This window comes from Spea bombifrons, chromosome 2, assembly GCF_027358695.1.
Source record: "Spea bombifrons isolate aSpeBom1 chromosome 2, aSpeBom1.2.pri, whole genome shotgun sequence".
NCBI lineage: Eukaryota > Metazoa > Chordata > Amphibia > Anura > Pelobatidae > Spea > Spea bombifrons.
In genome coordinates this window covers 72,788,892-72,812,933 of record NC_071088.1, presented here as the reverse complement: position 1 = coordinate 72,812,933, position 24,042 = coordinate 72,788,892, and the positions used below count along the sequence as shown (strand labels likewise).

The 24,042-nt window shown below is 39.5% G+C and overlaps 1 protein-coding gene across 2 annotated transcripts in view; it reads right to left on the bottom strand.

Moving 5' to 3' along the window:
• KCNQ4 (potassium voltage-gated channel subfamily Q member 4) overlaps nucleotides 1-24,042 on the bottom strand; it is a 48,320-nt gene that overhangs the window by 1,544 nt on the left and 22,734 nt on the right. The window contains exons 2-13 of one of the 2 annotated variants that reach the window (XM_053454741.1): nucleotides 20,234-20,324; nucleotides 15,619-15,745; nucleotides 13,111-13,286; nucleotides 12,461-12,586; nucleotides 11,177-11,287; nucleotides 10,934-11,029; nucleotides 9,481-9,569; nucleotides 7,197-7,337; nucleotides 4,302-4,519; nucleotides 3,718-3,817; nucleotides 3,216-3,347; nucleotides 2,632-2,776 (exon numbers count right to left, since the gene is read on the bottom strand). In XM_053454741.1, coding sequence (XP_053310716.1) covers nucleotides 2,632-2,776; nucleotides 3,216-3,347; nucleotides 3,718-3,817; nucleotides 4,302-4,519; nucleotides 7,197-7,337; nucleotides 9,481-9,569; nucleotides 10,934-11,029; nucleotides 11,177-11,287; nucleotides 12,461-12,586; nucleotides 13,111-13,286; nucleotides 15,619-15,745; nucleotides 20,234-20,324 — 1,552 coding nt within the window. The remainder of the gene's footprint in view (nucleotides 1-2,631; nucleotides 2,777-3,215; nucleotides 3,348-3,717; nucleotides 3,818-4,301; nucleotides 4,520-7,196; nucleotides 7,338-9,480; nucleotides 9,570-10,933; nucleotides 11,030-11,176; nucleotides 11,288-12,460; nucleotides 12,587-13,110; nucleotides 13,287-15,618; nucleotides 15,746-20,233; nucleotides 20,325-24,042) is intronic. The other variant, XM_053454742.1, reaches the window with a different exon arrangement.

The following is a 24,042-nucleotide window of genomic DNA, read 5'->3' as shown; positions in this document are numbered from 1 at the left end:
TAATTTATTTTTGTCATTTAACAAAATGCTACAGAATAAAAATCTAAAATAAATCATTATTTTGCCTTCAAAACAGCATCGATTCTTCTAGGTACAATTGCACACTTTTTCAGGAACCTGGCAGGTAGGTTATTCCAAACATCTTGGAGAACTAACCACAATTATGTGGATTTAGGAAGCCTCAGTTGCTTCGCTTCTCATGTAATCCCAGACAGATTTAATGATTTTGAGATCAGGGCTCTGTGGGGGCCATATCATTGTAAGAAATGAAGAGTGCCTTGAAAATGTGATACTACATTTTATGCATAATGCTTTTGGGAAGATTTGGGTTTCTGTAAGGTGAGATATCTGGTTTCACAATGTAAGGTCATTTGCGCTACAAAAGGTTTGGAACTCCCAACAGAGATGGGATACCCCCTTAGGGGGTCAGATAGCTGAAGCAGAAGATGAATTTTAACATAGATGTGTGTATTTTCTGTCTCCTCCATAATTGGGCCATGCAGTAAATCTCTGGAAAGAGGGGTCGGGTGAGGTACAAGGAATTATGGAATGGCTAGTTAGAAAAGAGAGCACAGTGAACAGAAGTGTTCTGGGTCAGGAGACTCAGAACAAAGCTATGAGCTGAGAGAGGTTTCCCAATAACGTGCTTAAGTATCCCTTTTATCTTGTATTATTATCCAATGTTTTGTGTATTTTATATGTTTTATAACCTGTAACAGTGACCTACTTCAATATAAATATACATTTTTCTATACGCGTGTATTTGTGCTTCATCACACATTCCCTAAAATAACCATGTAAGAGGGTCATCATTCTTACACCATCACTTCCAGGACCCACAGTAGATGGGTGCACCAGGGTCAAACTGTTTTCTGCCAATGCTGGGCTCATGACACTGCTGGACATCGTCCGACCTTGAAGGGAAGTAAGCATGATGTGTCTTTCATCTCTTGCACTGCAAGTTTACTTGGCTGACCATTGCCAGTTTAAAAAAAAAGCTTGGACAGAACATCTGGAACCACCTTGCTTGCCTTAAACCTAGGGCAGCACTTCCCAATCGAGGGAGAGGACTGAAAGCAACATCATTTTGCCCTAAGTTGAATTTAGGACAATATGGCGGCACTTCTGGTGAAATCCTCTCCCCGATCCACCATTTTGGCAGAAGTTCCTGCCAGATTATGTCCGCTGAGATGATGATGAAGATTGAGGAGAAGATAGAAGATGAAGAAGATGCGGAAGCAGTCGGCAGAAGCTAAAGTGGTCGGCAAAGAGCATGAGAGAGAGAATGAACGAGAATGAGAGTGTGAGAGAATGAGTGACAGTGAGCAACAAATTTCGTTCCCGAATTAAAAAAGCCCCTGAATTCTCGGGCAAACTGAATGTGTAAGGAACCTAATTTGTTGCCGCACTTGCACATGTCTAATACATAGTATTTGTCAATCCTAAGCAAATCGTGGTTGAGCGTACAAATCGGTTCTGGCATTTGGAGCTTTGTTTGCTGCTGTAAATTCTCATTTTTAGCTAAACCACTTGCACCCGCAGCTTAGCTAATAGATCACACTGACAAATTCACATATACAGGATTTTGTATGATATTGTATGATTCTGACACTAGAAACAGTTACATAATCAGGTTTATTTAAAAATAAAAGGTTATTTTGGTATAAAATTGGAAAATTGGTCTTATCAACAAACAACAAACTTTTCAAACTCTGTTCCAGAATTGATCTGCTTAACTTGCATTGAATCCTTTGATTAATTAACAATACCAAAATCCTTTATCAGAATGATGCATCTATCTGCAAATGGTAATCAAAGTGAGTGTTGTGCTAATTCACTGCAGAGGAATATACAAGGATTTTGTGGCCCAATAGCATATATTCTGGTATTCTGCTGCTTTGAGAAAGTTATTATCATCACAGTTAAAGGCAACCTAATAAAACAACTTACTTACAGGGAAAGTATGTGCAAATAAAAGATAATTTATAAATAGGAAAACATAAACAGATAGATGGACCTGGCTGGAAAACCACTGAGAAATGTATTTGCCCCACTGGTGTTAGTTCCTGATACCATATACCAATTAAAGTGGGTGTCGCGTAGTGATTGTAGCTGATAATCAACTATAATTTTGTATTTATAGATACGTCTCAGAAAAATATGGCTTTCAGGTGTATTTAATCACCTACTGTGTATCAACCTTTCAGAACACTTATATTTTAAGTAATGCCAGGATCCCAGGAGAGGAAATTGCACAGGGGTGGTCCACATAATCTGGAACCATACTGCTAGGCAGACAAGAAGAAGATGGCAGGACTGGGCAGCAGCTAATGGGCAACGTTAGAAACCAAATTTTGGAGCAAAATCAGGATAGTAGACAAGCTGGGTCAGGAAACCAAAAATCAGAAGCGTCACACAGAATCACAAACCAATGCAGCCGAATGGGAAGACAGGTCAATACCTTCAAAGCACAGTGTAAAAGTATACAAAAAACAAAAGCAATGATTCGGGAGAAGGCACATCGTTTTATAGGCAACTTACGGGTTTATCCGAGGTCAACTGGGAGGTGGTGTTGTATCACAGGCCGTCCTCTCACAGGCCCCTCCCATTCTAAAAATGTGTGCACCTCACCTGCCTCTCTACCTTCACCACTCTGCCCATCATGCTCATCTCATCAGCTGCTTCAGCATCTGTTCCTGCAAGAGGAGGCTTCTCTCCCTTCTCTCTGGGCTTTTTCTCAAAAGGGATAGGTCCCCTGCCAATGATTTGATCCACCCTGCAAAGAAGGCCAACAAATGGATGAGCAAAAATATTTGAGCACCCTAGATCTCAAGAGTAAAGGAGTCACATTGGATTCATATGTACCTGATATTACACACACAGTAGAATATGGAGCCCATACTGGACATTACAATCTCAGGATAAAGGCCAATCTACAACTCTGACAGTAAAAAATACTTCCTAAAGATGTGCAGGAAATCCCACATTTAATTGTTAATTTGTCATTTTTTATTCCTGACCTGTACCTATTAAAACTTGTTCATGTCCAGTGTACAACAAAGTTACTCGCAGGTGATGATTTCTTTCAATACCTTTTTACTAATTATTTTGCTTGTCTACAGATACCATAAATCAGTGCCTCTCTGGCCCCTGTTCCCATCCCCATCTTGTCTAGGATTCTGTACTCCATGTTTGCACTGTAGTGTACCACTGACCGGCACTGTAGGCTCTTAATACGTCCAAGCATGTCCAGGTGTCCAGCAGAGTACTGCTCTATTACATCCTTCACGTCATATGGTCGAAGAGTTTCTTTAAACTTCCTCTTGGCCACAAGGAACTTCAGAATCCTGAAGAAAAGGTATTCCAAGACACATTTTTTAATGTTATTAGGTTTTTTTGCATTCAGTGGTAAAAGTGCCATGTGCAGTGGCGTCGCTAGAGGGGGGCAAATTTTGTTGCCGAATTTGGATCCACCCATCCAGGGCCAGACTGGCCCACCGGGACACTGGGAGATTTAAAACAGCTAGTTTTAAATCAGGCATAAGACCGCCTCCATGCCGCAGGGCCGGACTATCCCGGTGGCGCCTAAAGAAATTAAAGCGGCCGGCGTGCACGCACCGAGCCACCCAGGGGCTGTGCCTCAGCTCTTTGTCCCACCTCTTTTAAGACGTAATATATATTACATTTCCATTATATTAGAGGACATGCTATCATCACCTAAAGGCTCTGATCAAGGTCTTCACAGTTGGCATTACATCTTCCATGGTTAGATCACTGGCGAATCTCTTCTCATCAGTACTGTCTTCTCCAGCACCCTCTATGGAGAGAGTGTGCACAGAAAGCGCTTAGCAATGTATCTCTTGCAGTACCTATAGCTACAATTGTTTACTTTGGCCTTTGCACCAGATATCTTTAGCATCTTCATTAGGAAACATATTACGTTATCACTTTGACAGGTATCCAAACAAGGAATTTCAATAAATATCCTAGTAAATACTGTAATACAGGGTATTTACAAATGTCATCAAAGGTCAGTACCTATCTTGTGAGACTGTCAATATAAAAAAATATGACCAAAGGCAGCACCCCTGTCCAGAACAGAAATTACACAAGCGTAGATCTAGTTTACCTGTTTTGTCACTCAATGTGGTGCTCATGGTGGTGGTTCTTGGCTGAAACTAATTCTGGATCTTTCATTTTCAATGTGAGTGACTCATTTCATGTTCCTTATTGTCCTTGACTCGATCTCAATAGATCTTAATAGATCTTTTATTCATCTTCTTGTCTGTCATCACACTTACCTTCTGGTTGTGGCTTAGCTTTGAGTCTTAATGATGCTCGGAATCTTGTTCGGTCATTGAAGCTCCAACTTTTCTGCACCTTCGTAGGACTGGGAGTTTCTGCGGAGGCATCTGCTCCTGGTGATAATCGCTCTGGGGGGGCCAGGTACTGTTTGGTGCGTGTGCTTTGTCTTGGAGCACCTGCCCCCCTCATACGATCTTTTAGTCCTACTTTATTACTGGGAAGTAGGAAGAGGATGGAAAAAACATGTCAGTGAAATGACTAGGAACAATGAATTATATACTGTGAGAAGCAGGGAAAGTGTTAAGTTAGGGTTAAAAAACATAAAATAGGTGAGTCTGCTGGGAAGTTTGTGGCAAGGCGGGTTTCATTGAAGGTGACAAGACAGAGAACACACATAGTTTTTCAAGTCAGTAGGAAAAGACAAGAGGGCTTAGGCACTATTTGATTGGAATACCCACTTAAGAGAGCACATGTTTTTAGCCCCTACAAAATAATCCCAGCCTGTGGGGTCCATCAAAGCTATCAGTAAGATATGATCATTTTATCCTAACCTATAATACCTGAGATTTCCATCAGGATTCATGCAGTCTCAGGGAAGAACTACTTAGACGAGATGTAGGTTCTCAGTATGGAGAAAAAGACAAGTGATAAAATACACAGCCATGGCTGTATCCTCTGTCAATCCCAGATTTTAATACAAAGCTGAGACAAGTGCTACAGGGTGAGCGTGTTTTAATTGCTGCTTAAGGTTTAGTTGCTTTGGAGTTGGCACTTGGCCTCTTTCCCCATTTCTCTGTGCAATTTTAGTGCATATGCAAAGTGGAAGCTTTCTACCCCACTATAAAAATGGACTGTGCCTATTATAAATAAGGACAAGCACATGATTTGTTTTTCAAAGTGGTGAAAGAATCAATTTTAGTTTTTTTTTGTTGTTGTGGTGAATTAAGTACACAGCTTTATAACTTGTCTTTTTTTAACCATAATGAGTAGCAGTGCTTCATTGTCAGATAAACTATTTTTGAGTTTAAATGCATCTACTGAAGCAGAACTTGACCTACTTCAGACAAAAAGCTGCTAACCCAAGTTTGACCAAAATCCCACCTTCCACCAAGGAAAAACATTAGGCTGCCCAACCCAGTTAGAAAGCACCTCTACATCTACTGATGCGCATGCTTTAAAAAACAGGTGATACTCCACACCTCATTGCTCTACTCCAATCCAGCAACATCTCATTCCTCTACTGCCATTCTACAACATTTCATTCATTTACTAAGATGTTTGGAGAGGAACATAGCTGCATGCACATACAATTTGAAATCTCTTAACCTTTTTACTGCCAGAGATGCCTTCAGATACCTCATAGACTCCCAAGGCAATAAAAACGGCTAATGGAATGCAGCAAGCCTCGCCTTTTAACCCTTTTTGCACCAACAATGTTAGCGTTATTGTTGTTAATAATAATACTAATATTTTTGAATAATAAGTTATGCAGTCTTGCTCATGATGGTGCCCAAAGGCTTAAGCAAAAAAACACAAATAACTTGCAGATTTCCGGTGAGGCATTATAATGCAACCATACACAACAATATGTCTTTGAGGTCTATGTCTCAAGGTGAAGAAATCAGTAAACTCGAATTACACATCTCAGTTCCAAGAGTTAACTAGATGGGACACAAACAGTGTTTTTTATTATAAAAATAGGTATGATTTTACATGAAGGTATGCATCCCTTGATCATTCTCATTACATAGACCACTTAACGAGGATTCCATTGGTCAGATGGTGGGAGTTGTGCATCTCAAGTCCTCACCCTTCTGACAAAAGAACCCACACCGCACTGGAGAACAGGCTGGTCTCCTGTCTGCCCACGTGTTTAAAAAGGGCACACACATGCAGATTGTCTCATTCCAGCAGGTGGATACCTGGGCCTCCAGCCAGCATACAGCCGAAAGACGCTTCGTTTATTACTGTAAAGAGGTCATGGTTTTATTAAATATAGTTCTGTCTCATGAGGGAAGACAACAAAAGCTAATATTAAACCATTCTTTAGCGGTGCTGCAACTGCTTCCAACTTTATCAACAATATACACGTTATATGCGCCTACAGGTTGGAGAAAAGTATGTATAAACAAATTAATAAATAAATCTGTCTACACGCATTGGTTTGTGACGGAGAGTAGAATGAGAAAAACCATCTCATAGAGTGCTGGCATAATTTAGCAAATAAATAAAACAACCTTGACAAAAACATACAGCTTGTAAGTAGAACCCACAGAGTTCAGGAGTGAGGGACTTAACAGATACCTCTCATGGTGCTTTGATCTGACTTAAGGAAGGATAGGGTCACACAGCTAGGTGATTAGTGAAGTTGTGAAGGAAAAAAGGCAGGGAACTCAAGGAGAAGATATCAACACCAACAAAACACAAAAACATCTAAGAAATTACAGTGGCAGAGGGGCCAGCAGTGTACTGTGTATGTCTCCAAATTAGATCAGTGCTAACAATAGCTAAAGTATTCCAAGTTAGGCATGGCACCAATGGCCAAACCCAAAATGCTGGTTGGTCTTGGTGCAGTCTCTTGGAGAGTAAATTGCAAAATGGGCAGACTATAGCGATGGAGAGTAAGACAATCTCAAAGCAAATAATAATCGAAAATCGATTAGACAACACAAAGGAACATTATACGGGCTTAATTTGAAGACAAGTACAATACTATTATCATAACTAACTTTGATACAACAATCTTCACTTTGACCATATTAACATATCACACGTTGTACAAGAGTATCTATCTACAAATATATCACATAGCAGTATATTGCAGACCCCTCTGCCACTGAGAAGACATTCAGAGCAACAGTGAAACTTGTGATGTGGGAGGGGGCCCCTACCTTTCCCCTGCATATAAAGGGGGTGCCGCAGATTTCACAGTGGAAGGGGCAGGGTGATAACGAGGAGACCCCTGACAGAGCCTAACCCCTCCATTTCGGCTGCGCGTTCGATGCCAGGTATCAAACAAAAGGAGCAGCTCTCTGAAGGGGGTATATACAAATATGTAATGAGATATTAAGCCTTTGGATTTTGCAATAGGAAAGGTGACCACGGAAAAGGAATGTCTTTTGGTTCCTCTAATGACAAACTAGTTCAGTCTTGGTATTGTGGAATGCAGAGTGTGTGCTTACTTTATTTCTAATAAAATCACTGATGCAGTGTTTAAACAAGAGTGTATGTAACAGGTATCTTCCCAGGTGTTCTAAGGCTGAATTAAGTTTATTAGAGCTACCTGTCAGCTTTCCCTCAAACCTAAGAAGTCATATAAATGATCTAGCAGTTTATATATCACTCTATAAGCTGTGTCAGCTTAAATGTTTTTCATATGTGTGGTGATAGGGGGCTGGTTCATACAGTTCTGTGCTAAAATATCAGAACATTGCATCCGTGTATATCTAAAAAAAAATCATGTTTGTTCAGGTGTTCAAACTGCACTGGAATAAATGTGAACTGGGAGGATTTCTGGGGAAGGAAGGTCTTGATGCCCTTTTTGCATTATTCTAATATTAATTGGAGGATCAGGTGAGAGGAAGTCAACAGAAGCTTCTGCCCAAACCACCACACTTTCACTGATGTCCTCTCCCCTGATTGGATGATCAAAGGAGAGGATGTCAGTGAAATCACCACTGCAGTTCACCTTAGGGCAAAATCCTGGAGCTTTTGGTGACATTGTCTCTGTCGATTGGATTTAATTAGCATCTGGGCAGACATAAACTGGCGTGAACTTCTGCCAAAATGGTGGCTCTTCCAGTAACGTCCTCTCCCTAAGAGGACGTTACTGGAAGCGTCACCATTTTGGTGGACGTTCACGCCAGTTTATGTCTGCCCAGATGCGGATGAATATAAAAGAGAAGATGAAAGACAGAAGACAGAAGATGAAATAAAGAGGATGAAGATGTAGAAGAGGAAGTGGTCGGCAGAGAAGGTAGTGAAACGTTTAGAAAGGGTTTAGAGAGAGTGTGTGAGTGAAAGGGCCCACACATTTTTGATGAAAATTAGCTTTTTGTTTAGGTTTTTGTACACTTTGTGGGGGTCTTTCAGTAAACTTGCAATTTGTACGAATCTGAATACACAAGTCTACCCCCTGATAATGTCATGTTGATTTCGTTGGGGTCCACGCGTTTTCTACTTTTTCTACTATTTATTTATTGATTTTATTTTTCATTGTAATCTCACTCTATGCACCTCACACAGTAATCAGCAAGCAGGATTCTTCAGCAATGTGTTCTTGATCATGAGATGTATAATAAGTGGCTGGTGGTCATCTGGGTCTTTATCAGACAGACTGATACAGATGGTATCAACGCTAAGGACATACCAAATGGACAATGGATCCCCCTGTCCATGCTAGTGATAACATACTATTACATAATAGTGGTCATTGCACCCACTTTTGAGAGGACGTAACAGTACGTTCTAAGGTCATAAAGATGTTAAACAAAAAGCAGAATTTTTAAACCTGTACTTAAAAGGTGCAAACACCTCGATGATAAAAGAACTGCTTTGTAACTTTATACTATGAATTTTGAGGAGCATCATATGCAAGGTTTAGTTAAGGCTTGGTTGGCCAGTGTTGATTTAGGATCAATATCTGGCTAACCTCTCACTCATACAGAAAGAAGGAGCTGAAGCTGTTGTCGTTTAGCCTGGCTCGTGGCTTAGCTTACCAGACGGCTTGCCCACCTCTACCTATGTGAAATAACCCAAATCCATGGCTCTCAGACTGTGCACAATACATATGTGTTTATGAGACAGTAGACTTTATTCAGTAGGGGCACTGCAGTGACTTCTCATAGTTTTTCAGAATTAAGGGCCAATCCCAGCATGTTTTTCCTGGAAGAAGAGTCATGTAGGTCCTTAATATTTCACTGTTAATGAGGTGAGATGAAATGTTTCCACTCACCACAATCCTCTCATTTGTGAACGCACTCCAAAAAAGGTACTGTCTGAAATGCTTAAAAAAACCAAGATAACCAGATAATGCTTTACAGAACTAAAATGTCAGAACCGTTAAAAGCCAGTGCTGGGTGGGAGTTTGTCCTATTTTGGTTATAAGTAACACACATCTAGTATTAAGTCCAAAAGAAGGGAACCCCTTCATGTTCTTATTAACGCAAAGCTCACCTGAAGGAAGGCAGGATACTGTCATAATAATACCATGTTGCTGTGAGGTAGGAACGGCTTGCATCAGTAGAATACAAACGCCAGGCAGCCTTAAAAGAAAAAGAGAGAGAGGCATAAATTATCACTGAAGGGACAGTTACATCATTAAAGTCAGAAAACCTTCTATGTAATCAGCTGCAATGTTCCCACTTAGATATGATACTCAGATCATGTTCCTGCTAAATTTAGGAGCCAGACAGACACATGAGTAGAGTTTAAAATCAAATGGCACAACATTGGGAGCTATAATGTAAGAATCTAGATGGCATTTTGACTGCAAAGCCTTAGATGGGTTGAGTCATGTAACTTTCTTAGGGGTCTGCATGGAGACAGTATTTCTCGTGCCTGGGATGTAAACCTAGGAAGCACTTGTGGCACAAAATAATTGAATTGCCACATTCTGTATTCATATTATAGCATGCCTCACCGGTTCCCCAATTCAGCGTCATTGGTCAGATTTCTATGTCGGGTCTGGCAGGGGGTATTTAGCTCAGCACTGATGAATGACCATGCAGTTTTCCACTAATTGGTGAGGAAGTGAATCTGTTTTCTATCAATGTCAAGATACTGTGCTCCGTCTCCCCTCTCTTCGGCTGGATTTTAACAGTTCCCAGCATGCTTGGATCTTCCCCCCAGGTATAACACCCTCCAAAGACAGTCAGCTTAATATTTATATAACCAGCCGTGGCCAGAAGTTGAGGAGGGGGAACAACCTGGACTCTTTTGTTTTGATGTGAATATAAATACCAGCCATAGCAACACTGTACTCTTTCCTAAATATTATGGCTCGGATCATCCAACTCACCAAGATTAAAGACATCCATGCTGAATCAAGAAATGTATTACAAAATATGTACAAAGTACAATCTTTTTTATATTCATACCATCTATCTTATTTTTACAGATATTGTCAAATAGCACCAATGTAATATCTCTCTAAACTTTCATAGCTCACTGGATGGAAGATGTTAGGAAAACAAGAGACTTTTCCCCTATGAGCTAAACAATAGTGTGTACAGAAAGGTTCCAAAATATATTTATTACCTTTCTGTATTAGCCTTGACTGTTCAGGCAAGTAACGTGTCCTATGAAGCCACCACTCTGCATGAAGAACGTTCTCCCATACATTTCTATAGAGCCTGTCACCCTTCAGAATTCTAGTCTGACCTCATGTTTTGACACATTCCTTCCATTAAATATGCTTCTCTCTGCTAGTATGCTAACACTCTCATGCATGTGAATGTTTCTACAATATATCTTCCTTTGCGTCGCCAGTGTGGACATTTCAATATTTCTTTGGAATTTTCTGATGTTTTTTATGATGTAACGTAGCCCGTGTAGCGTTTCAATAGCACTGGATCTGCTTCTAATTTGTATTCACTCTCCTGGAGTCTCTCTTTCTCTATGATCTCACCTGGATAAGGTTGGCTGCTGGAGTCCTCCGTTTTTCAAAATGTTTCTGCCGATGCTGCTCCTGTACTTTCAGAGCGAAGCCAGATCCCAGAATACCCTGTTAAAGCACAGAATCTGTGGGTAACACAGCAATACCCTCAACCATCTTCTGCACCTTTTAGCCCAAAGTATTTCCAGGTGTCCATAACCAATTCACAGTCTAAATTGTACTTATTTCACCCATAAGTTTAATAATGTTACTCACTGCAGGAAGGGCAAAGAAAGAGATGCCCAAAAGTGCAAAGCCAGCAGCAAGGACTCTTCCAAGCCACGTACGTGGAGTCTTATCACCATAACCAATCGTGGTCAGGGTTATCTGAGAATCAAGAGAGAGATGATGGAAAAACACGAAAGAACTATCGTAATAGCCTTAGAAAATACAAAAATAAACAAATAAATCATTATATACATGTGTATTGGTTAGAATACATAACATATTTATTTAAAAAAAAAACATCTATTGTACAATAAGTAGATTTGACTCTCTATTGGATGTATTCACAAGATTGACCAACGCAACATCTTATTAATGAATTTTAGCAACTTTGTCTGCTGCCCTGTTTGTAAAGAACATTGTCTTATGCCGAAGGTGACACCTCTACTCTCAACTCCTAACTCTTAAAAAAAATAAGATAACCTCATGGGTCTCATTAGATCTACCACGTATGGTGTTAGTAAATCATACATCCCCAGGCGGGTATCAGCTGAAAATGTAGTTTCAATAAACTGATGTAAAAATCAATAACTGCAAAAATATGTAACACTTACTGAATGTAATAAATACTCCTAATAGTCATACTCCTAATAGAATCACATAATTTAGCTACATCCTTCTCAATAGTGCCGGATACACATTTTAAGAGTCATCGACAGGGTTCCTGCGGAGAAATGCTACAACTCTCATTCAAGTTTCAAAATCTTTGCAGACCATGTCAATTAAACAAAAATACCCTTTCTAAAAGCTAAATAGTATTTGCAGTGCAAATTAATCTCCTGAAGAAGAAATGGAAAAAAAAAGTCAGAGGATTACTTGCACATTTTCGTAGCACTTTTTTTTGCAAGAATCCCTGACAGGCAAAGGCTTACTTCAATTTGCTTCTAAAAATAAAATAATAACTTCCATTTTCAATCACCAAAGAAAGCCACATTGTAATGTGATCTCTCTCAATATTAATTGGACTGCGGAGTTTAATTTTGGTTTACTTCAAACAAAGAACAGGAGTCCCTGGCAGAAATGGTTACTTTTAGGACGCTGCATATGTACTTAATAGGTTTCCAGTGCGCTACAAAATCCTCTGGTCACAAGGAGACTACTTCCAGCTATTTCTAAGACCCCTGGACTGTGGGGTGAAGCTTGTTTTTAGAGCCATGGTTGAAAACTGCTATGGAGCAAAAATTAATTCTTGAGATGGCAAAATAAGTAGATATTTTTTTCTTAAAGGTAAAATATAAAAAAATTCCCACAGTAGCCACGGCCCATCCAACTTACCGTTCCCCACCAAAGAGAGTCTGCGTATGTTGAAAACTGGTTATTGGAATCCTTCTCTGCCAGATACACCAGGAAGGAGGCAAATATTAGCACCAGGAAACCAATATACCAGGCAGTGATCAGCTCCTGGAGGGTGACAGAGAGATGTTGTTCCACCATATATAGGGAAAGATACATTAAAGTCCTGTGGCAATGGCCCACCTTATCTAAACAAAGCACCATCAAGTCATGTAGCGATACTCCTCTACTTTAAAAGTACGCAGATTCTTTGTCACATACTGTCTAGCTTGTTTTTATCAGATAGAGGAGGCCTAAAATGATGAAAAAATCAATTACAATGTCCAGATATACCTCACTGTTATAAACACCATTATTTGCTGGGTTCCCAGGCAATGCTTTCTGAGCTCACTGAAAAGCCAAGGTGTCTACATAAACCACCTTCCTATGAGATATCACCCACGTGTTGCTATGTTACTTTGAAGACTGAGGTATCTATCAACGGTAAGCAAATAAAAATAAATATATGTGCTCTCCGTGTCAACAGGACTCGCCTTTATGAAATTGCACAGTCCAGGTAAGATCCCCAAAAGCTGATCAAAAATGAGAAATGAGAACATAGCACTGTTTTATTGGTTACCCTAACAGCTTACCTTGCTATGAGCATACACCACGGACCCCAACAATTTCCAGGTGCCCCCACGCCGGTCCATACGCACCATGCGCAGGATCTGGAGGAATCTCATGCTACGCAGGGCCGATGTTGCAAAGATGTTACCCTGAGTGCCTGCCGCAATGACAGCAAGAGAGGCCACCAGAACGATAAAATCTAAAGGTTAAGAGAAGAGAAGTTTTATTTTGGTGCAGATAATCCTTGCACAAGGTTGATCTCCATGTCTCCTCTTGAGCAATATCAAGAAAATCTAGAGAACGGTCAAATAAAGAAATTTCAATTGCATTGATACAAATGATCAAATGTAGTCTTGTTCAAAAACACAAGGGGGTCACTGATGGCTGACTGATGTATTCAGGGCGAATCCAGTTTTTCTCTGAATTTGTATATGGAGGGTAGACTGCAAAATAAACTAGCTCTTTTCCCTTAGAAGATGTGCTGCTGGAGGTAATAATAACCTCACCAGGAGGTGGCAACTCTGGGGTGAAAAGTTCAAAGCTGGCTGCTGTTCCAACTTAGAGTAGCTTGACTGTTTCTCCATCTTCAGGAAAAACAGTATGTCCATAAATATAAAAATATGTACATTTTCTGAATAATCATTGGGATTTAATTTTGGTAGTACTATTACAAAACAGTACTATATTATACTATACTATTACAAAACAGTAATCACACCCATCACAATGTTATTATGTAATACTAATAATTAATAATATTAATAATATAATTAATAACCCATAAAAAAAAACAAAATAATTTATTGTTATATATTCAAAACTCCTACAATATTTTTAGCCTGTACACGTTGGATCTGTGGTTTTATTTTCACTGTATTATGCAGTTCAGAGTGTAAGCTCCTCTGTTATGGACGTATTCCTTTTATTATCCATATGGTGTATCTTTTGTGTTTCTGCAGTCTTTTTGGTGAGGGAGGGTGATACTGCTCTCCGGTAGTCTAGAGGAGCAGTGACACTCATTGTTTAAATATTGCTGAACACTCTCTTTTTCCCTTACGCAATCCATCTATTACCTGTGACAGTGCTAGCTCGGCAATATCTCCACATACCCACCCATTTATATCTCCCGCTACCACTACAATGGAAGACAGGACCCCATTCTGCAGCTGTTCTGCTGACGGGGAATACAGAGAGGGAAAAAAGGCTTTGTCCCTTTGGAATTGTAACATCTGGAGATGGAGTGAAAGGCAAAGGAAAACATTTACAAAGATAAAGACAGGGGAGTAGAAAAACCAGACGCAAAGAGAAAAATGCGTACAGATTCAGAACTCACAGAAGCATTAGCATTCGTTTTTGGTTCTCAATTGCAAATTTGGGACTTACTCTTTACTAACTGTTCACAAAACCATTAATGTGTGAATGTATAGGGCTTGAGCGTATAATTTGCTACAAGCTGGGCTAGTGAAATCCCATGTGTGGGCCTACAACCTTCTCTTGCAAAATGGATAGACCACATATTTTGATCTATACCTTTGCTAAGAAATTACACGATAAAAAAGATAAAACGGCACCCTTTACAAAGCACCACAGTGTTAGTTCTTCTTAAGAGTGTAAGTGAGATTATAGTCATGACCAAGTGCATTTTTGTCTATAGTCACTTCACTGTGGAGAGAGAAGTATCTATTATTATTATTATCTTCTGAAGCTGAGTCAAAGTGGGGTTTTTGTCATTAATCTCTACATAACTGCAACAGAGCTATTGACCAATTCAATCCTTAACATAACAATTACAAAAATTGCATTCAAAATTCATCATGAGGATCTCAGAATACACTATATGACCAAAAGTATTTGGACATCTGACCATTACTCCTTGTTGCAATTGGGATTCCAATTCATCCCAAAGGTGTTTAATGGCGTTAACCTATGCAACCATGTCTTTATGGACATTGCTTAGTGCACAGAGGCATTGCTGGAACAGGAAAGGGCCTTCCACAAACTAGTGCCACAATATTGGAAGCATACAATTGTCTAAAACGTCTTTGTATTCTGTAGTATTAACATTACCCTTTAACTCTCACTTGAACCAAGGTGCCTAGCCCAAACCCTGAACAACTGCCCCAGAACATTATCATTCCTCCACCAAACTTTAGATTAGGCACTATGCATTAAGTTAAGTAGTGTTCTCCTGGCATCCACCAAATCCCAGGCTCGTCCATCAGACGTCCAGATAGTGAATGATGATTGATCACTCCAGAGAACATGCTTCCACTCATCCAGAATCCAATGCTTTACACCACTCCAGCCGCCGCTTGGCATTGTGCATACTGATCTTGTGTGCAACTGCTCTGCCATGGAAGCCCATATCATAAAGCTCCCTTTGCATGCCAAATTTTTACATGCCATCTGCTTCACTCCCTGCTGCCTTTTTCAAGGAGTGGTGATAGCACCAGACAGTCCCTGATTGTGGTGGTTTTGTGAGTGAGTTGTGTCTTCTCCACAAAAAAAAAACTGTGTTATTAAATCCTTACCAATGACACAGAAAGGCTTCCTGGCAAATCTGAGGCGTCCTTTCCAGCCTCGGTAACGGCAGCAGCATCCAGCAGACCAGATCCGGATTATATACTCCATGCCAAACACCACTATCATCACAAATTCCTGGTATCATAGGAAAATGAGAGGAGGAAAGTTACTCCACAAATCAAAACACATTTTCTCACACCAACACACATGTATTATATGGTTAAGTGTACATCTGGGCCTACTCTTAACCACTTCTGAAGCAATCTCAGAGTCAGGTCAAGTATAATGAGAGGTCTTCATGTTCTATATTTGTGTGTGCGTAAAGTTATCTCAGATCACATTGCAATGATTGCAAATAAAAAATGCCTTTCATGTCAGTGACCCATAGTTTGTCACTCAGATGAATATATGTTTTATATGATAGTCGAGGAATGTTGTAAAGCAATATTAAGTGTGAGGTTTTCTCAGATGACACTGATCCACACTTCCATCACATTGATCTCCCTCTGTTGGGAAGGTCTAGTTTCCAAAACATCAGCAATGTATCTTTTGTTATCTCCAGCACCTTTCCAAAAACAAAGTCAACTGTGCTTAATCAAAGGAGAGACACCAAGGACTTCTTAATTTAGACTTCATCTCCGGAGCAAGGACTCCTGACGTCAGCCGATTGTGACACTGGGAGAAAGGGGCATTGAGGCATCAGGAAGGGTAGGAGCATCACAAATTAAACAGGAGCAGTGCACTAATCAGCACATATTTTTGATGCACTAATGAAAGGTCTCTTAAAAGGCCTACAAGACCTAGACTGTGAGATTAAATGACATTTCCAGCGGTAAGAATTTTTTTTCACTATCAAGATGAAAGGAACTTAAATTTAAGATAACATTTTAAAAACATGTAATAATAAATATTTAGTATTCAAGAAAGTCTGTGGCTTTGGATTTCAAACAGTTAAAAACCATCTGGTGTGCCGTCACTGTTAATGAAATCCCAGAAAATGCTAGCCTTAATTTAGAGTAATATTATTTCTAGAAAATAATTGACTGTGTATTGTCAGAGTCAATGAGCGGTTTACATTAATAAGCTTTGCTATTACATGTCCTTTTCCATGATTGTTACACAGTTATGGAAGGTGAAGCTAGGATATCTGCATTGCTACAAAGCCTTAAGGCAGGTGGAGAAAACTCATTTGGAAAGGAAAGAGCTATTAAAAAAAAGTGCGGGGCCAAAACTTGTTATTATTTGTAATATTATTTTTACAACTCAGTTATTAGGAACAGAAATGGGATCCAAGCAAAATGGAAAAAGGAATGAACATGGTCATTGGCCTATTTTAGAATCTGTTCAACTATGTGGGACTGATCCTAAATCGCTGCCAATTTTTTTTATTGCTAGGATTGTGTGCCGCCTTATCAAAACAATTTGCTACTGTGTACAAACAATTCTGAATGTATGACTTTTACCCACTTGAAGCTCTTCATTGTTTAAACCCATTCAGACCTCTTTATACAAGCTTTAAAAGTTGTCTCTGAATACCAGGAGTTTTGAGGGTTTTAGGGTGATTTTCACTAGGTTTAAAAGGCAAAACAGGTTTAACGAGCTTATAACATTTTATAGTAAGTTGGTTAAACAACCACTTTAACCCTCTGAACCCCCTGATCTCAATATCAGCCGACGCATGGTAGAAAAAAACAGTATATGGTTGATACAAATGTAAAACTATCCATTGAACTCAATGAAAAATGCCCTTATTTCTTATCCAGTTTTTGTAAATTTAGGAGAAGAGGATGGTTCACAGTGTCAAAAGCAGCAGAAAGGTCCAATAGGATTAGCATGAACTAGTGGCCCTTGGGCTTAGCAGTGAGGAGGTCATTAGTAGCGTTAGGGCAATCTCAGTAGAATGCTGAGGGTGGTATCCAGATTGAAGAGAGTCAAGTTAGGAGTTGGAGTCCAGAAACGTACTTGGGTCTCAACAATTCTTTCAAAAGGCTGGAAGCGAGAGGAAGTAGAGAGATGGGGCGGTGGCTGGACAGAGTTGTAGAAGATGCAGAAGAGAAAGAAGAGGTCAGTAAATGGTAGGGTGTGAGTGAGAGGTATGCAAGGGCAAGAAGGTGACTGTGGGAGCAACATTGAAGATGTTGGGTTACTGTTCTGTGCAAAGGTTGGAAATGCAAAGAGTGAATAGTGGTTTGGGCTACATCCTCAAGAGCAGATGTAAATTAGTCGAGAATTTCTGCAGACTGAGAGAGCTAAGGTCTCTGGTTAGGCAAGGCCGTTGGGAGAAAAGGGAAGACGTAGGAGGCAAAGTAAAAGAGCTGGATAGGAAGTGGTGGTCAGAGAGAGGGGAAAGGATAAGTGGAGAAGTTAGTAAGAGAGCACATGCTAGAAAAAAATAAGGTCTAGGGTGTGACCATCATTGCGACTAGGGGAGTTAGTATTCTCTGTACGAATCAAAATAGGAGGTAATGGAAAGAAACTTTAAAGCCAGGAGGACAGTATACAACAGCAATGTGTAAAGATATGGGATTAAATAGTTGGACAGCATGGAGCTCAAATGAGGAGACAGAGAGGAATGAAACAGAGGGAATAGGTTGAAAAGTGCAAGGTGGGGGGAGTAGGAAGCCAACACCACCACCCTTCCTGTCATCGAATCTAGGAGTGTGAGTAAGGTGGAGGCCATCATATGAGAGAGCAGCGGGAGAGGCAGTGTTACAAGAGCTTAGCAAGGTTTCAGTTCGAACAAGAAGGTCCAGGGAACCAGAGGTGAAGTATATGTCTGTTAGGTTGTTAGATACAGAACATGCAGTTCTAATTCCCCCTAATTATAAAAAAAAATCCTCATCCTATAGTTTAACAATTTATAGACAATATCATTAGTGTTGTGACTGTACATTGCAGGCCAATTTGCATACCTGCTGTTTGATTTTCACTTTTTTATTTTAGTTTTGCTCATCATGGATTAATTTGTGCTTATGGGTATGTCCACGTTAAATAAACATCTATTCATGCCCGTGTAACCCATATATACAATTGGGCTGAACTGAGCAAAATACACTCTGTGCAAGAAAGTGCTTCACCTGGTTCCCCTGGTTTTATCTCTTTGAATGCATTTTAAATGCTGACGGGAGCTGGCCTAGTAAACGACAGCCTGGCCAATCCACCATAGTATGGGGTAACCCACCTTTTAAACTCCAGCCCTAATTACAGTGTACATATGGGCTTAGTCCACTAATAAACCGTACAGGCATAGTTTAATGACAATGCCTTGTACATGTATGGGCTCAGAATGCATTGTTTGCAATGGGTTTAAGGACTGCCTATTGTCCTTAAGGGGTTTAGAAGTTTTATCTTTTTCGCTATTACATCACGTTTAATGGCTATTCTAATAATTTATTTACTCAAAAAAAAATCTGCATATCCTTCCAGGTATGTTAAAGCTAGCCATCTGGTATACCAGGCCAATGCCAGGAGGGCCAATACATAGTTGTGGCTCCTACCTACCTTTCAAGGTACTGCTCAGGCAGCCAAAGCAATCAACTGATGGATACCTACTATATGGGCTTCATGCTGTAGCCTGTGGCTTTGTGTATTCAGTAGACAGTAGCATGCTGGTGATAGATTGCTCCGTGGCCTTTAAGTTAGCACTCCGGTGCTGGAACTGACTGGCAATAAGCATATTACACTCCAGCAAATAGCTGGGATGGAAAAAGGGGCAAATGCATATGGGGAAAGTCTGCAGACTACCACCATGCATTTGCAAGGGAGACACCATGATAATTTCAAGGGAGCTCTCACCTATCATATGCGTTAAAGTGCATATAATGGTGAGAGTGTCCATTTAAAGTGCCAAGTTTTAACCCTAAAACTGAAACTTTTTTTTTTAAGCATGCAATTTTGCTTCAAATTATTAAGCGGCCAGCTTTGCAGTCACATTGGGACAACATATGTAAAATAAAAAAAAAAACAGTTTAAGCACAACGTGAGCAGATGTACATCTGTTTCAGGCAGCTGTTAGGGGCAGGCTGAAATAGTTTAATGTCACAAAACCCTGGGTGGCAAAGAAAATTGTTCAAGAGTCCAAAGTATCCAGCAAACCAAGCAATACGAGTTATAATCCGTATTTCCAAGACCTATATAACTTAAAACAGTGAGGGTCTGGTGCTTGAAAAGTGGTCTCATCAATATAGAATCCTGCAGAAAAAAATCCATTGGTTGTTATAGTGATAACACAAATTGTGCACCACAATCATTTTATATATAATCCCTAGTGTATAGAGGGGGACAGAGAATAAGAGCTTGTCAAAGGATAACTTGTGCTAAAATGCATGTCTTGTTTGTTAAAATTACCATATCTCCATAAATCATAAATCTGAATTGCTGAGCTAAATATTTTAAGCAGTCGCGGTAAAGCATTCCTTGGTTCCTAAGTTTTGGGATCCGGTCTGCTGTGTAAGACTTAGCAGTAAAATAAATATGATAGTGTGAAAGATGATAGCACCTATATTAGCCAATACATTATCCATACATTTATTTGGAAGTTTACCATTTAGATTATAGTTGAAGTTAAAAAAAAATGCATAAAAAAGAGATAATGGTTCATTGAAGAAGAGAAAGACTTCTCACCAGTATGAAGAGTCCTTTGTTGGCCAAATTATGGAATTCGGGGATTGTGGAAAACACCGAGAGCACCAGACAGCTGAAAACCAGGAAAAATCTGCACCAAAAAAAAGAATTAGAGTTTATTAGATTGACCCTTGTGTATATACAGCATTGCACATCAAACAAAATTACATGTGTGTGTATATATATATATATATATATATATATATGACTAAACATAGTGTCCAAAGAAACACATACATAACATTTGTTTGCATTCTATTTCCCTGATATGGTACAGTATTGCAAACAACCCAAACTCCACAGTTTACACATCTTCAACCTTATTTATCACAACTAGTTGATACAATTTAACATACGGTACTTACTGCACGGAACAAAAAAACCACTCATCTGAATAATATCGACCAGTGACGCGCCTTGTCCCCTTTACTTTAATTTATGGAATAGTAGCTGGCATACAAGGTGTGAGCAGTTTTTTACTAACTACAACTCCACAGGATAGCTCAGTATCATGGGGTATTTAATTCTCCAACAGCTGGAAAGCTACATGTTGACTGCCACTTGTTCTTATGCTCAGCATAAGTGTTGGGAATGTAGCTTATATTAATCAGCTTTCATTTAAGCTACATCTACCATAAAAACCTTTACTTTTTTTTGTAGGTTGGAAAAATATCCATTATTTGTACTTACACTGTTGTAAAAGCACACCTGTCTACATGAATGTACTACCACCATATCGCCAGTAGAGGGAGCACAGGACACACAGGATATAGATGGAGATGTTCGCAAACTTGCTGAGTTGGTGTAAGTGCTCTGTGGAAGTGGTATTTAATATTATTTATGCTATTGCAGCCAATAGAAATCTCACTGCACCACTAACTGTACTGCTGCCCACTCCGTATTTCTAGCAGACGTACAGCTATCATTGAATCTAAAATACAAATATTTTCCTGTTTTGACCATCTTTGGAGCGACAGGGACCTTAACGGTGCCTATAGTTATTGTTGCAAAGTACACAAACCTTTGGGCTTTCTTGAAACATGTACATATAGAAACTATATCACTGCTAGCCAGAGGAGGCTAGCAGAATTTAGGCTGAGAAGAATGTCAATTTAGGTCTCAAAGCAGTAAACAACACAAAAAAACATTCCAGTCTTGTCTAAAGCACATTTACTGGAAGGGAAAGACTATAAAGGTCGTAAAAGAAGCATATAAAAACTGCATATGGTCACTCTATATGTGGCTATATGTGGAATTGTGGAATCAATCAGAGCAGCCCAGGACGGCGTTTGCCAGCTCTTACTTGCAGCTAGAACATATTGGTCTTGAGTCAGTTCAACCATTGCTGTACATCATTTCTCAAGAGTGGCCATTGGCATGGTCTAATAATGCCATAAGCCTCTGTGTTATCAGTGCACATTTCATCCCAATAAATGGCACAAAGCAGAGTGTACAGCTCAGCAAAAGGGCACTTAAACACTGTGCAGGACAATGGTAACGGTCCATATAAACTGCAGTCTGGGGAATTGTCCATTAACATTTCCCACCACCTTGCTCTTATCGAGTCTGGAGACAGTGGATAGAAATAGGCACTTAAAGGGACCGTCTGCCACCATATATATTATTAATATTATCTTTTATTTATATAGCGCCAACAATTAACGCAGCGCTTAATACAATACATACATTCAAGGGGTATGACAAGACGAGAATTGACAGACGAAGACAAACCGATACATTAGAATCTGTGAAGACAAATGTATTTTATATGTGGTAGGAACTGCACTATAGCGCAGCTTTACATTTTAGCGGCTGTATCATTTTACACATACACATACTTAAACATGTCAAAGAATGCTTACACAGCTTTCCGTCTCATGTTTACATGTAGACAAAAGAGCGAGCTTATACTAATTAAAACACGGCTTAATGGAACAGCTTCCCCACTGAGACACAGACCAAAATGGAATTTTTAATAAAGCTTTTCGCTACAATGACAGATTTATGTCCTAGGCTTTGTGAAGGATTATGGGTATTATAGTCCCAAAAAAATGAAAGTCTGTAATTATGTTGTTTTTAGGGTCACTATAAATATAAAAACACATTTTTTACTAAAAATCCAAAAAAGCATTAATTGGGCTCTAACATGTTTATCATTCCCGTCAATTACATATTTTCCCATGCTGCTTTTTCATAGAAAAAAAAACATTTTTTTAGAGCATACCCAAAAGCATCCATAAAACGGAATTGTTCTCATGAACTGAGGTTGAAAGTTAGAAGGACAAGGGGTAAAGAGTGAGTGCTCCTAAAATGAGTTTCTCCAATAACGGGAGAGTTTTCAGGAGAGTTGTGGTTTCCATACCGCCATTTCACTATTCATTATAATGGGCCAACACTGGCAAGTTTCTCCAACAAGAAGAGCTGACCCTGTATAAAGTATAATTCAATCTGCGTGTTATACGGGGCCTGCGGTAGAAGTTCACTGGGGATGTACATTGACACCACGGAGATGTAACTCTCCTGACAACTCTAAACCCCAAAGAGTAGTATACATCTAGAATGGCCTGCCAATTTGACGGCACTAAAACATACAACGTTTTTTATATTTATTATTATATATAGTGCTATCATATTACACAACGCTGTACAATTGGAGGTAATATTGTCATCTTTTATTTATATAACTCCAACAATTCCCGCAGCACTTCTTACAATACATATATTCATGGGGTATGACAAAACTGGAACCGACAAAGACAAGCCGATGCATTAGGTAAAGAGAGTCCTGCTGGCAAGCTTACAATGTATCTCTACGGATATAAATTTGAGGCACAAAAAGACAATGTGGTTACATGTGAGCACGTATGATTGGCATTAAAACCCTATGACTATCCAAGTAGGGTGCTAAAATAAATAAAATAATTATATGTTTCATGGGGAGGGTGGTTTCAGTGGTTTAAGGCTAGTTTCCCACTGTTTCTTATCGTCTGTATCTTAGTGATAATTGCTCTAGACACGGTGGAGTGATAAAGAGTGTTAGCTCTGCAGCTTTTCTCTAACAACTGCTGAGCATTAACAGAAATCAAGATGGACATTTATTTGCGGGCTCTTGGAAAGTTTAAGCTGGGCTTTTAAATATTTAATAAGGATCGTTGCTGCCGCAGAGAGACACATTCTGGGAGAAAGGAGGGAGGTAGGGTAGGCTTACTGTGGGAAACGGTGCATTGTCTTTTAACCCTGATTGTCATTTGTTGATGTTATTAAATATGATCGTTAGTATTTGGTTTATTATGCTGTTCACCACACATAATGGACATTAAGGTCTGAAGGGTGAGTTTACAATAGAGTTATATTTTCAACACACTGAATTATCTATCCGTCAAGTAGGGCCAACGCTGGAATATCTCTCTTATGAGCAGGGGTAAGGTGGACCCACATAATGCGCAATTCGGTCAATTTGCTAATTTTTAAGAAAACACACAGGTTTAACAAAGCTTCACAAGCTCTTGTTCCACCCATGGATTAGCCCTTCGTGACGAATAGTGAAGTTGGGGAATTAAAACCCCAACTTTCCTGCAAACTCACAAATATTGAATAAACTCCACACAGTATATGATGTCCTGGAAGTACTACAATTCATAAATATTCTCAGGTACAAGTAAGACTTCAGTGATTAATGCACTCATGCAAGCTGGATGTTTTAATGTTTGATTAGTCAGCCTTAACAGTCTGGCACGGGATGGGCCATTAAGAATGCTAACGATCCCACCACTTCTACAATATGCTGAGCACCTTCCATGCAGGGCCAA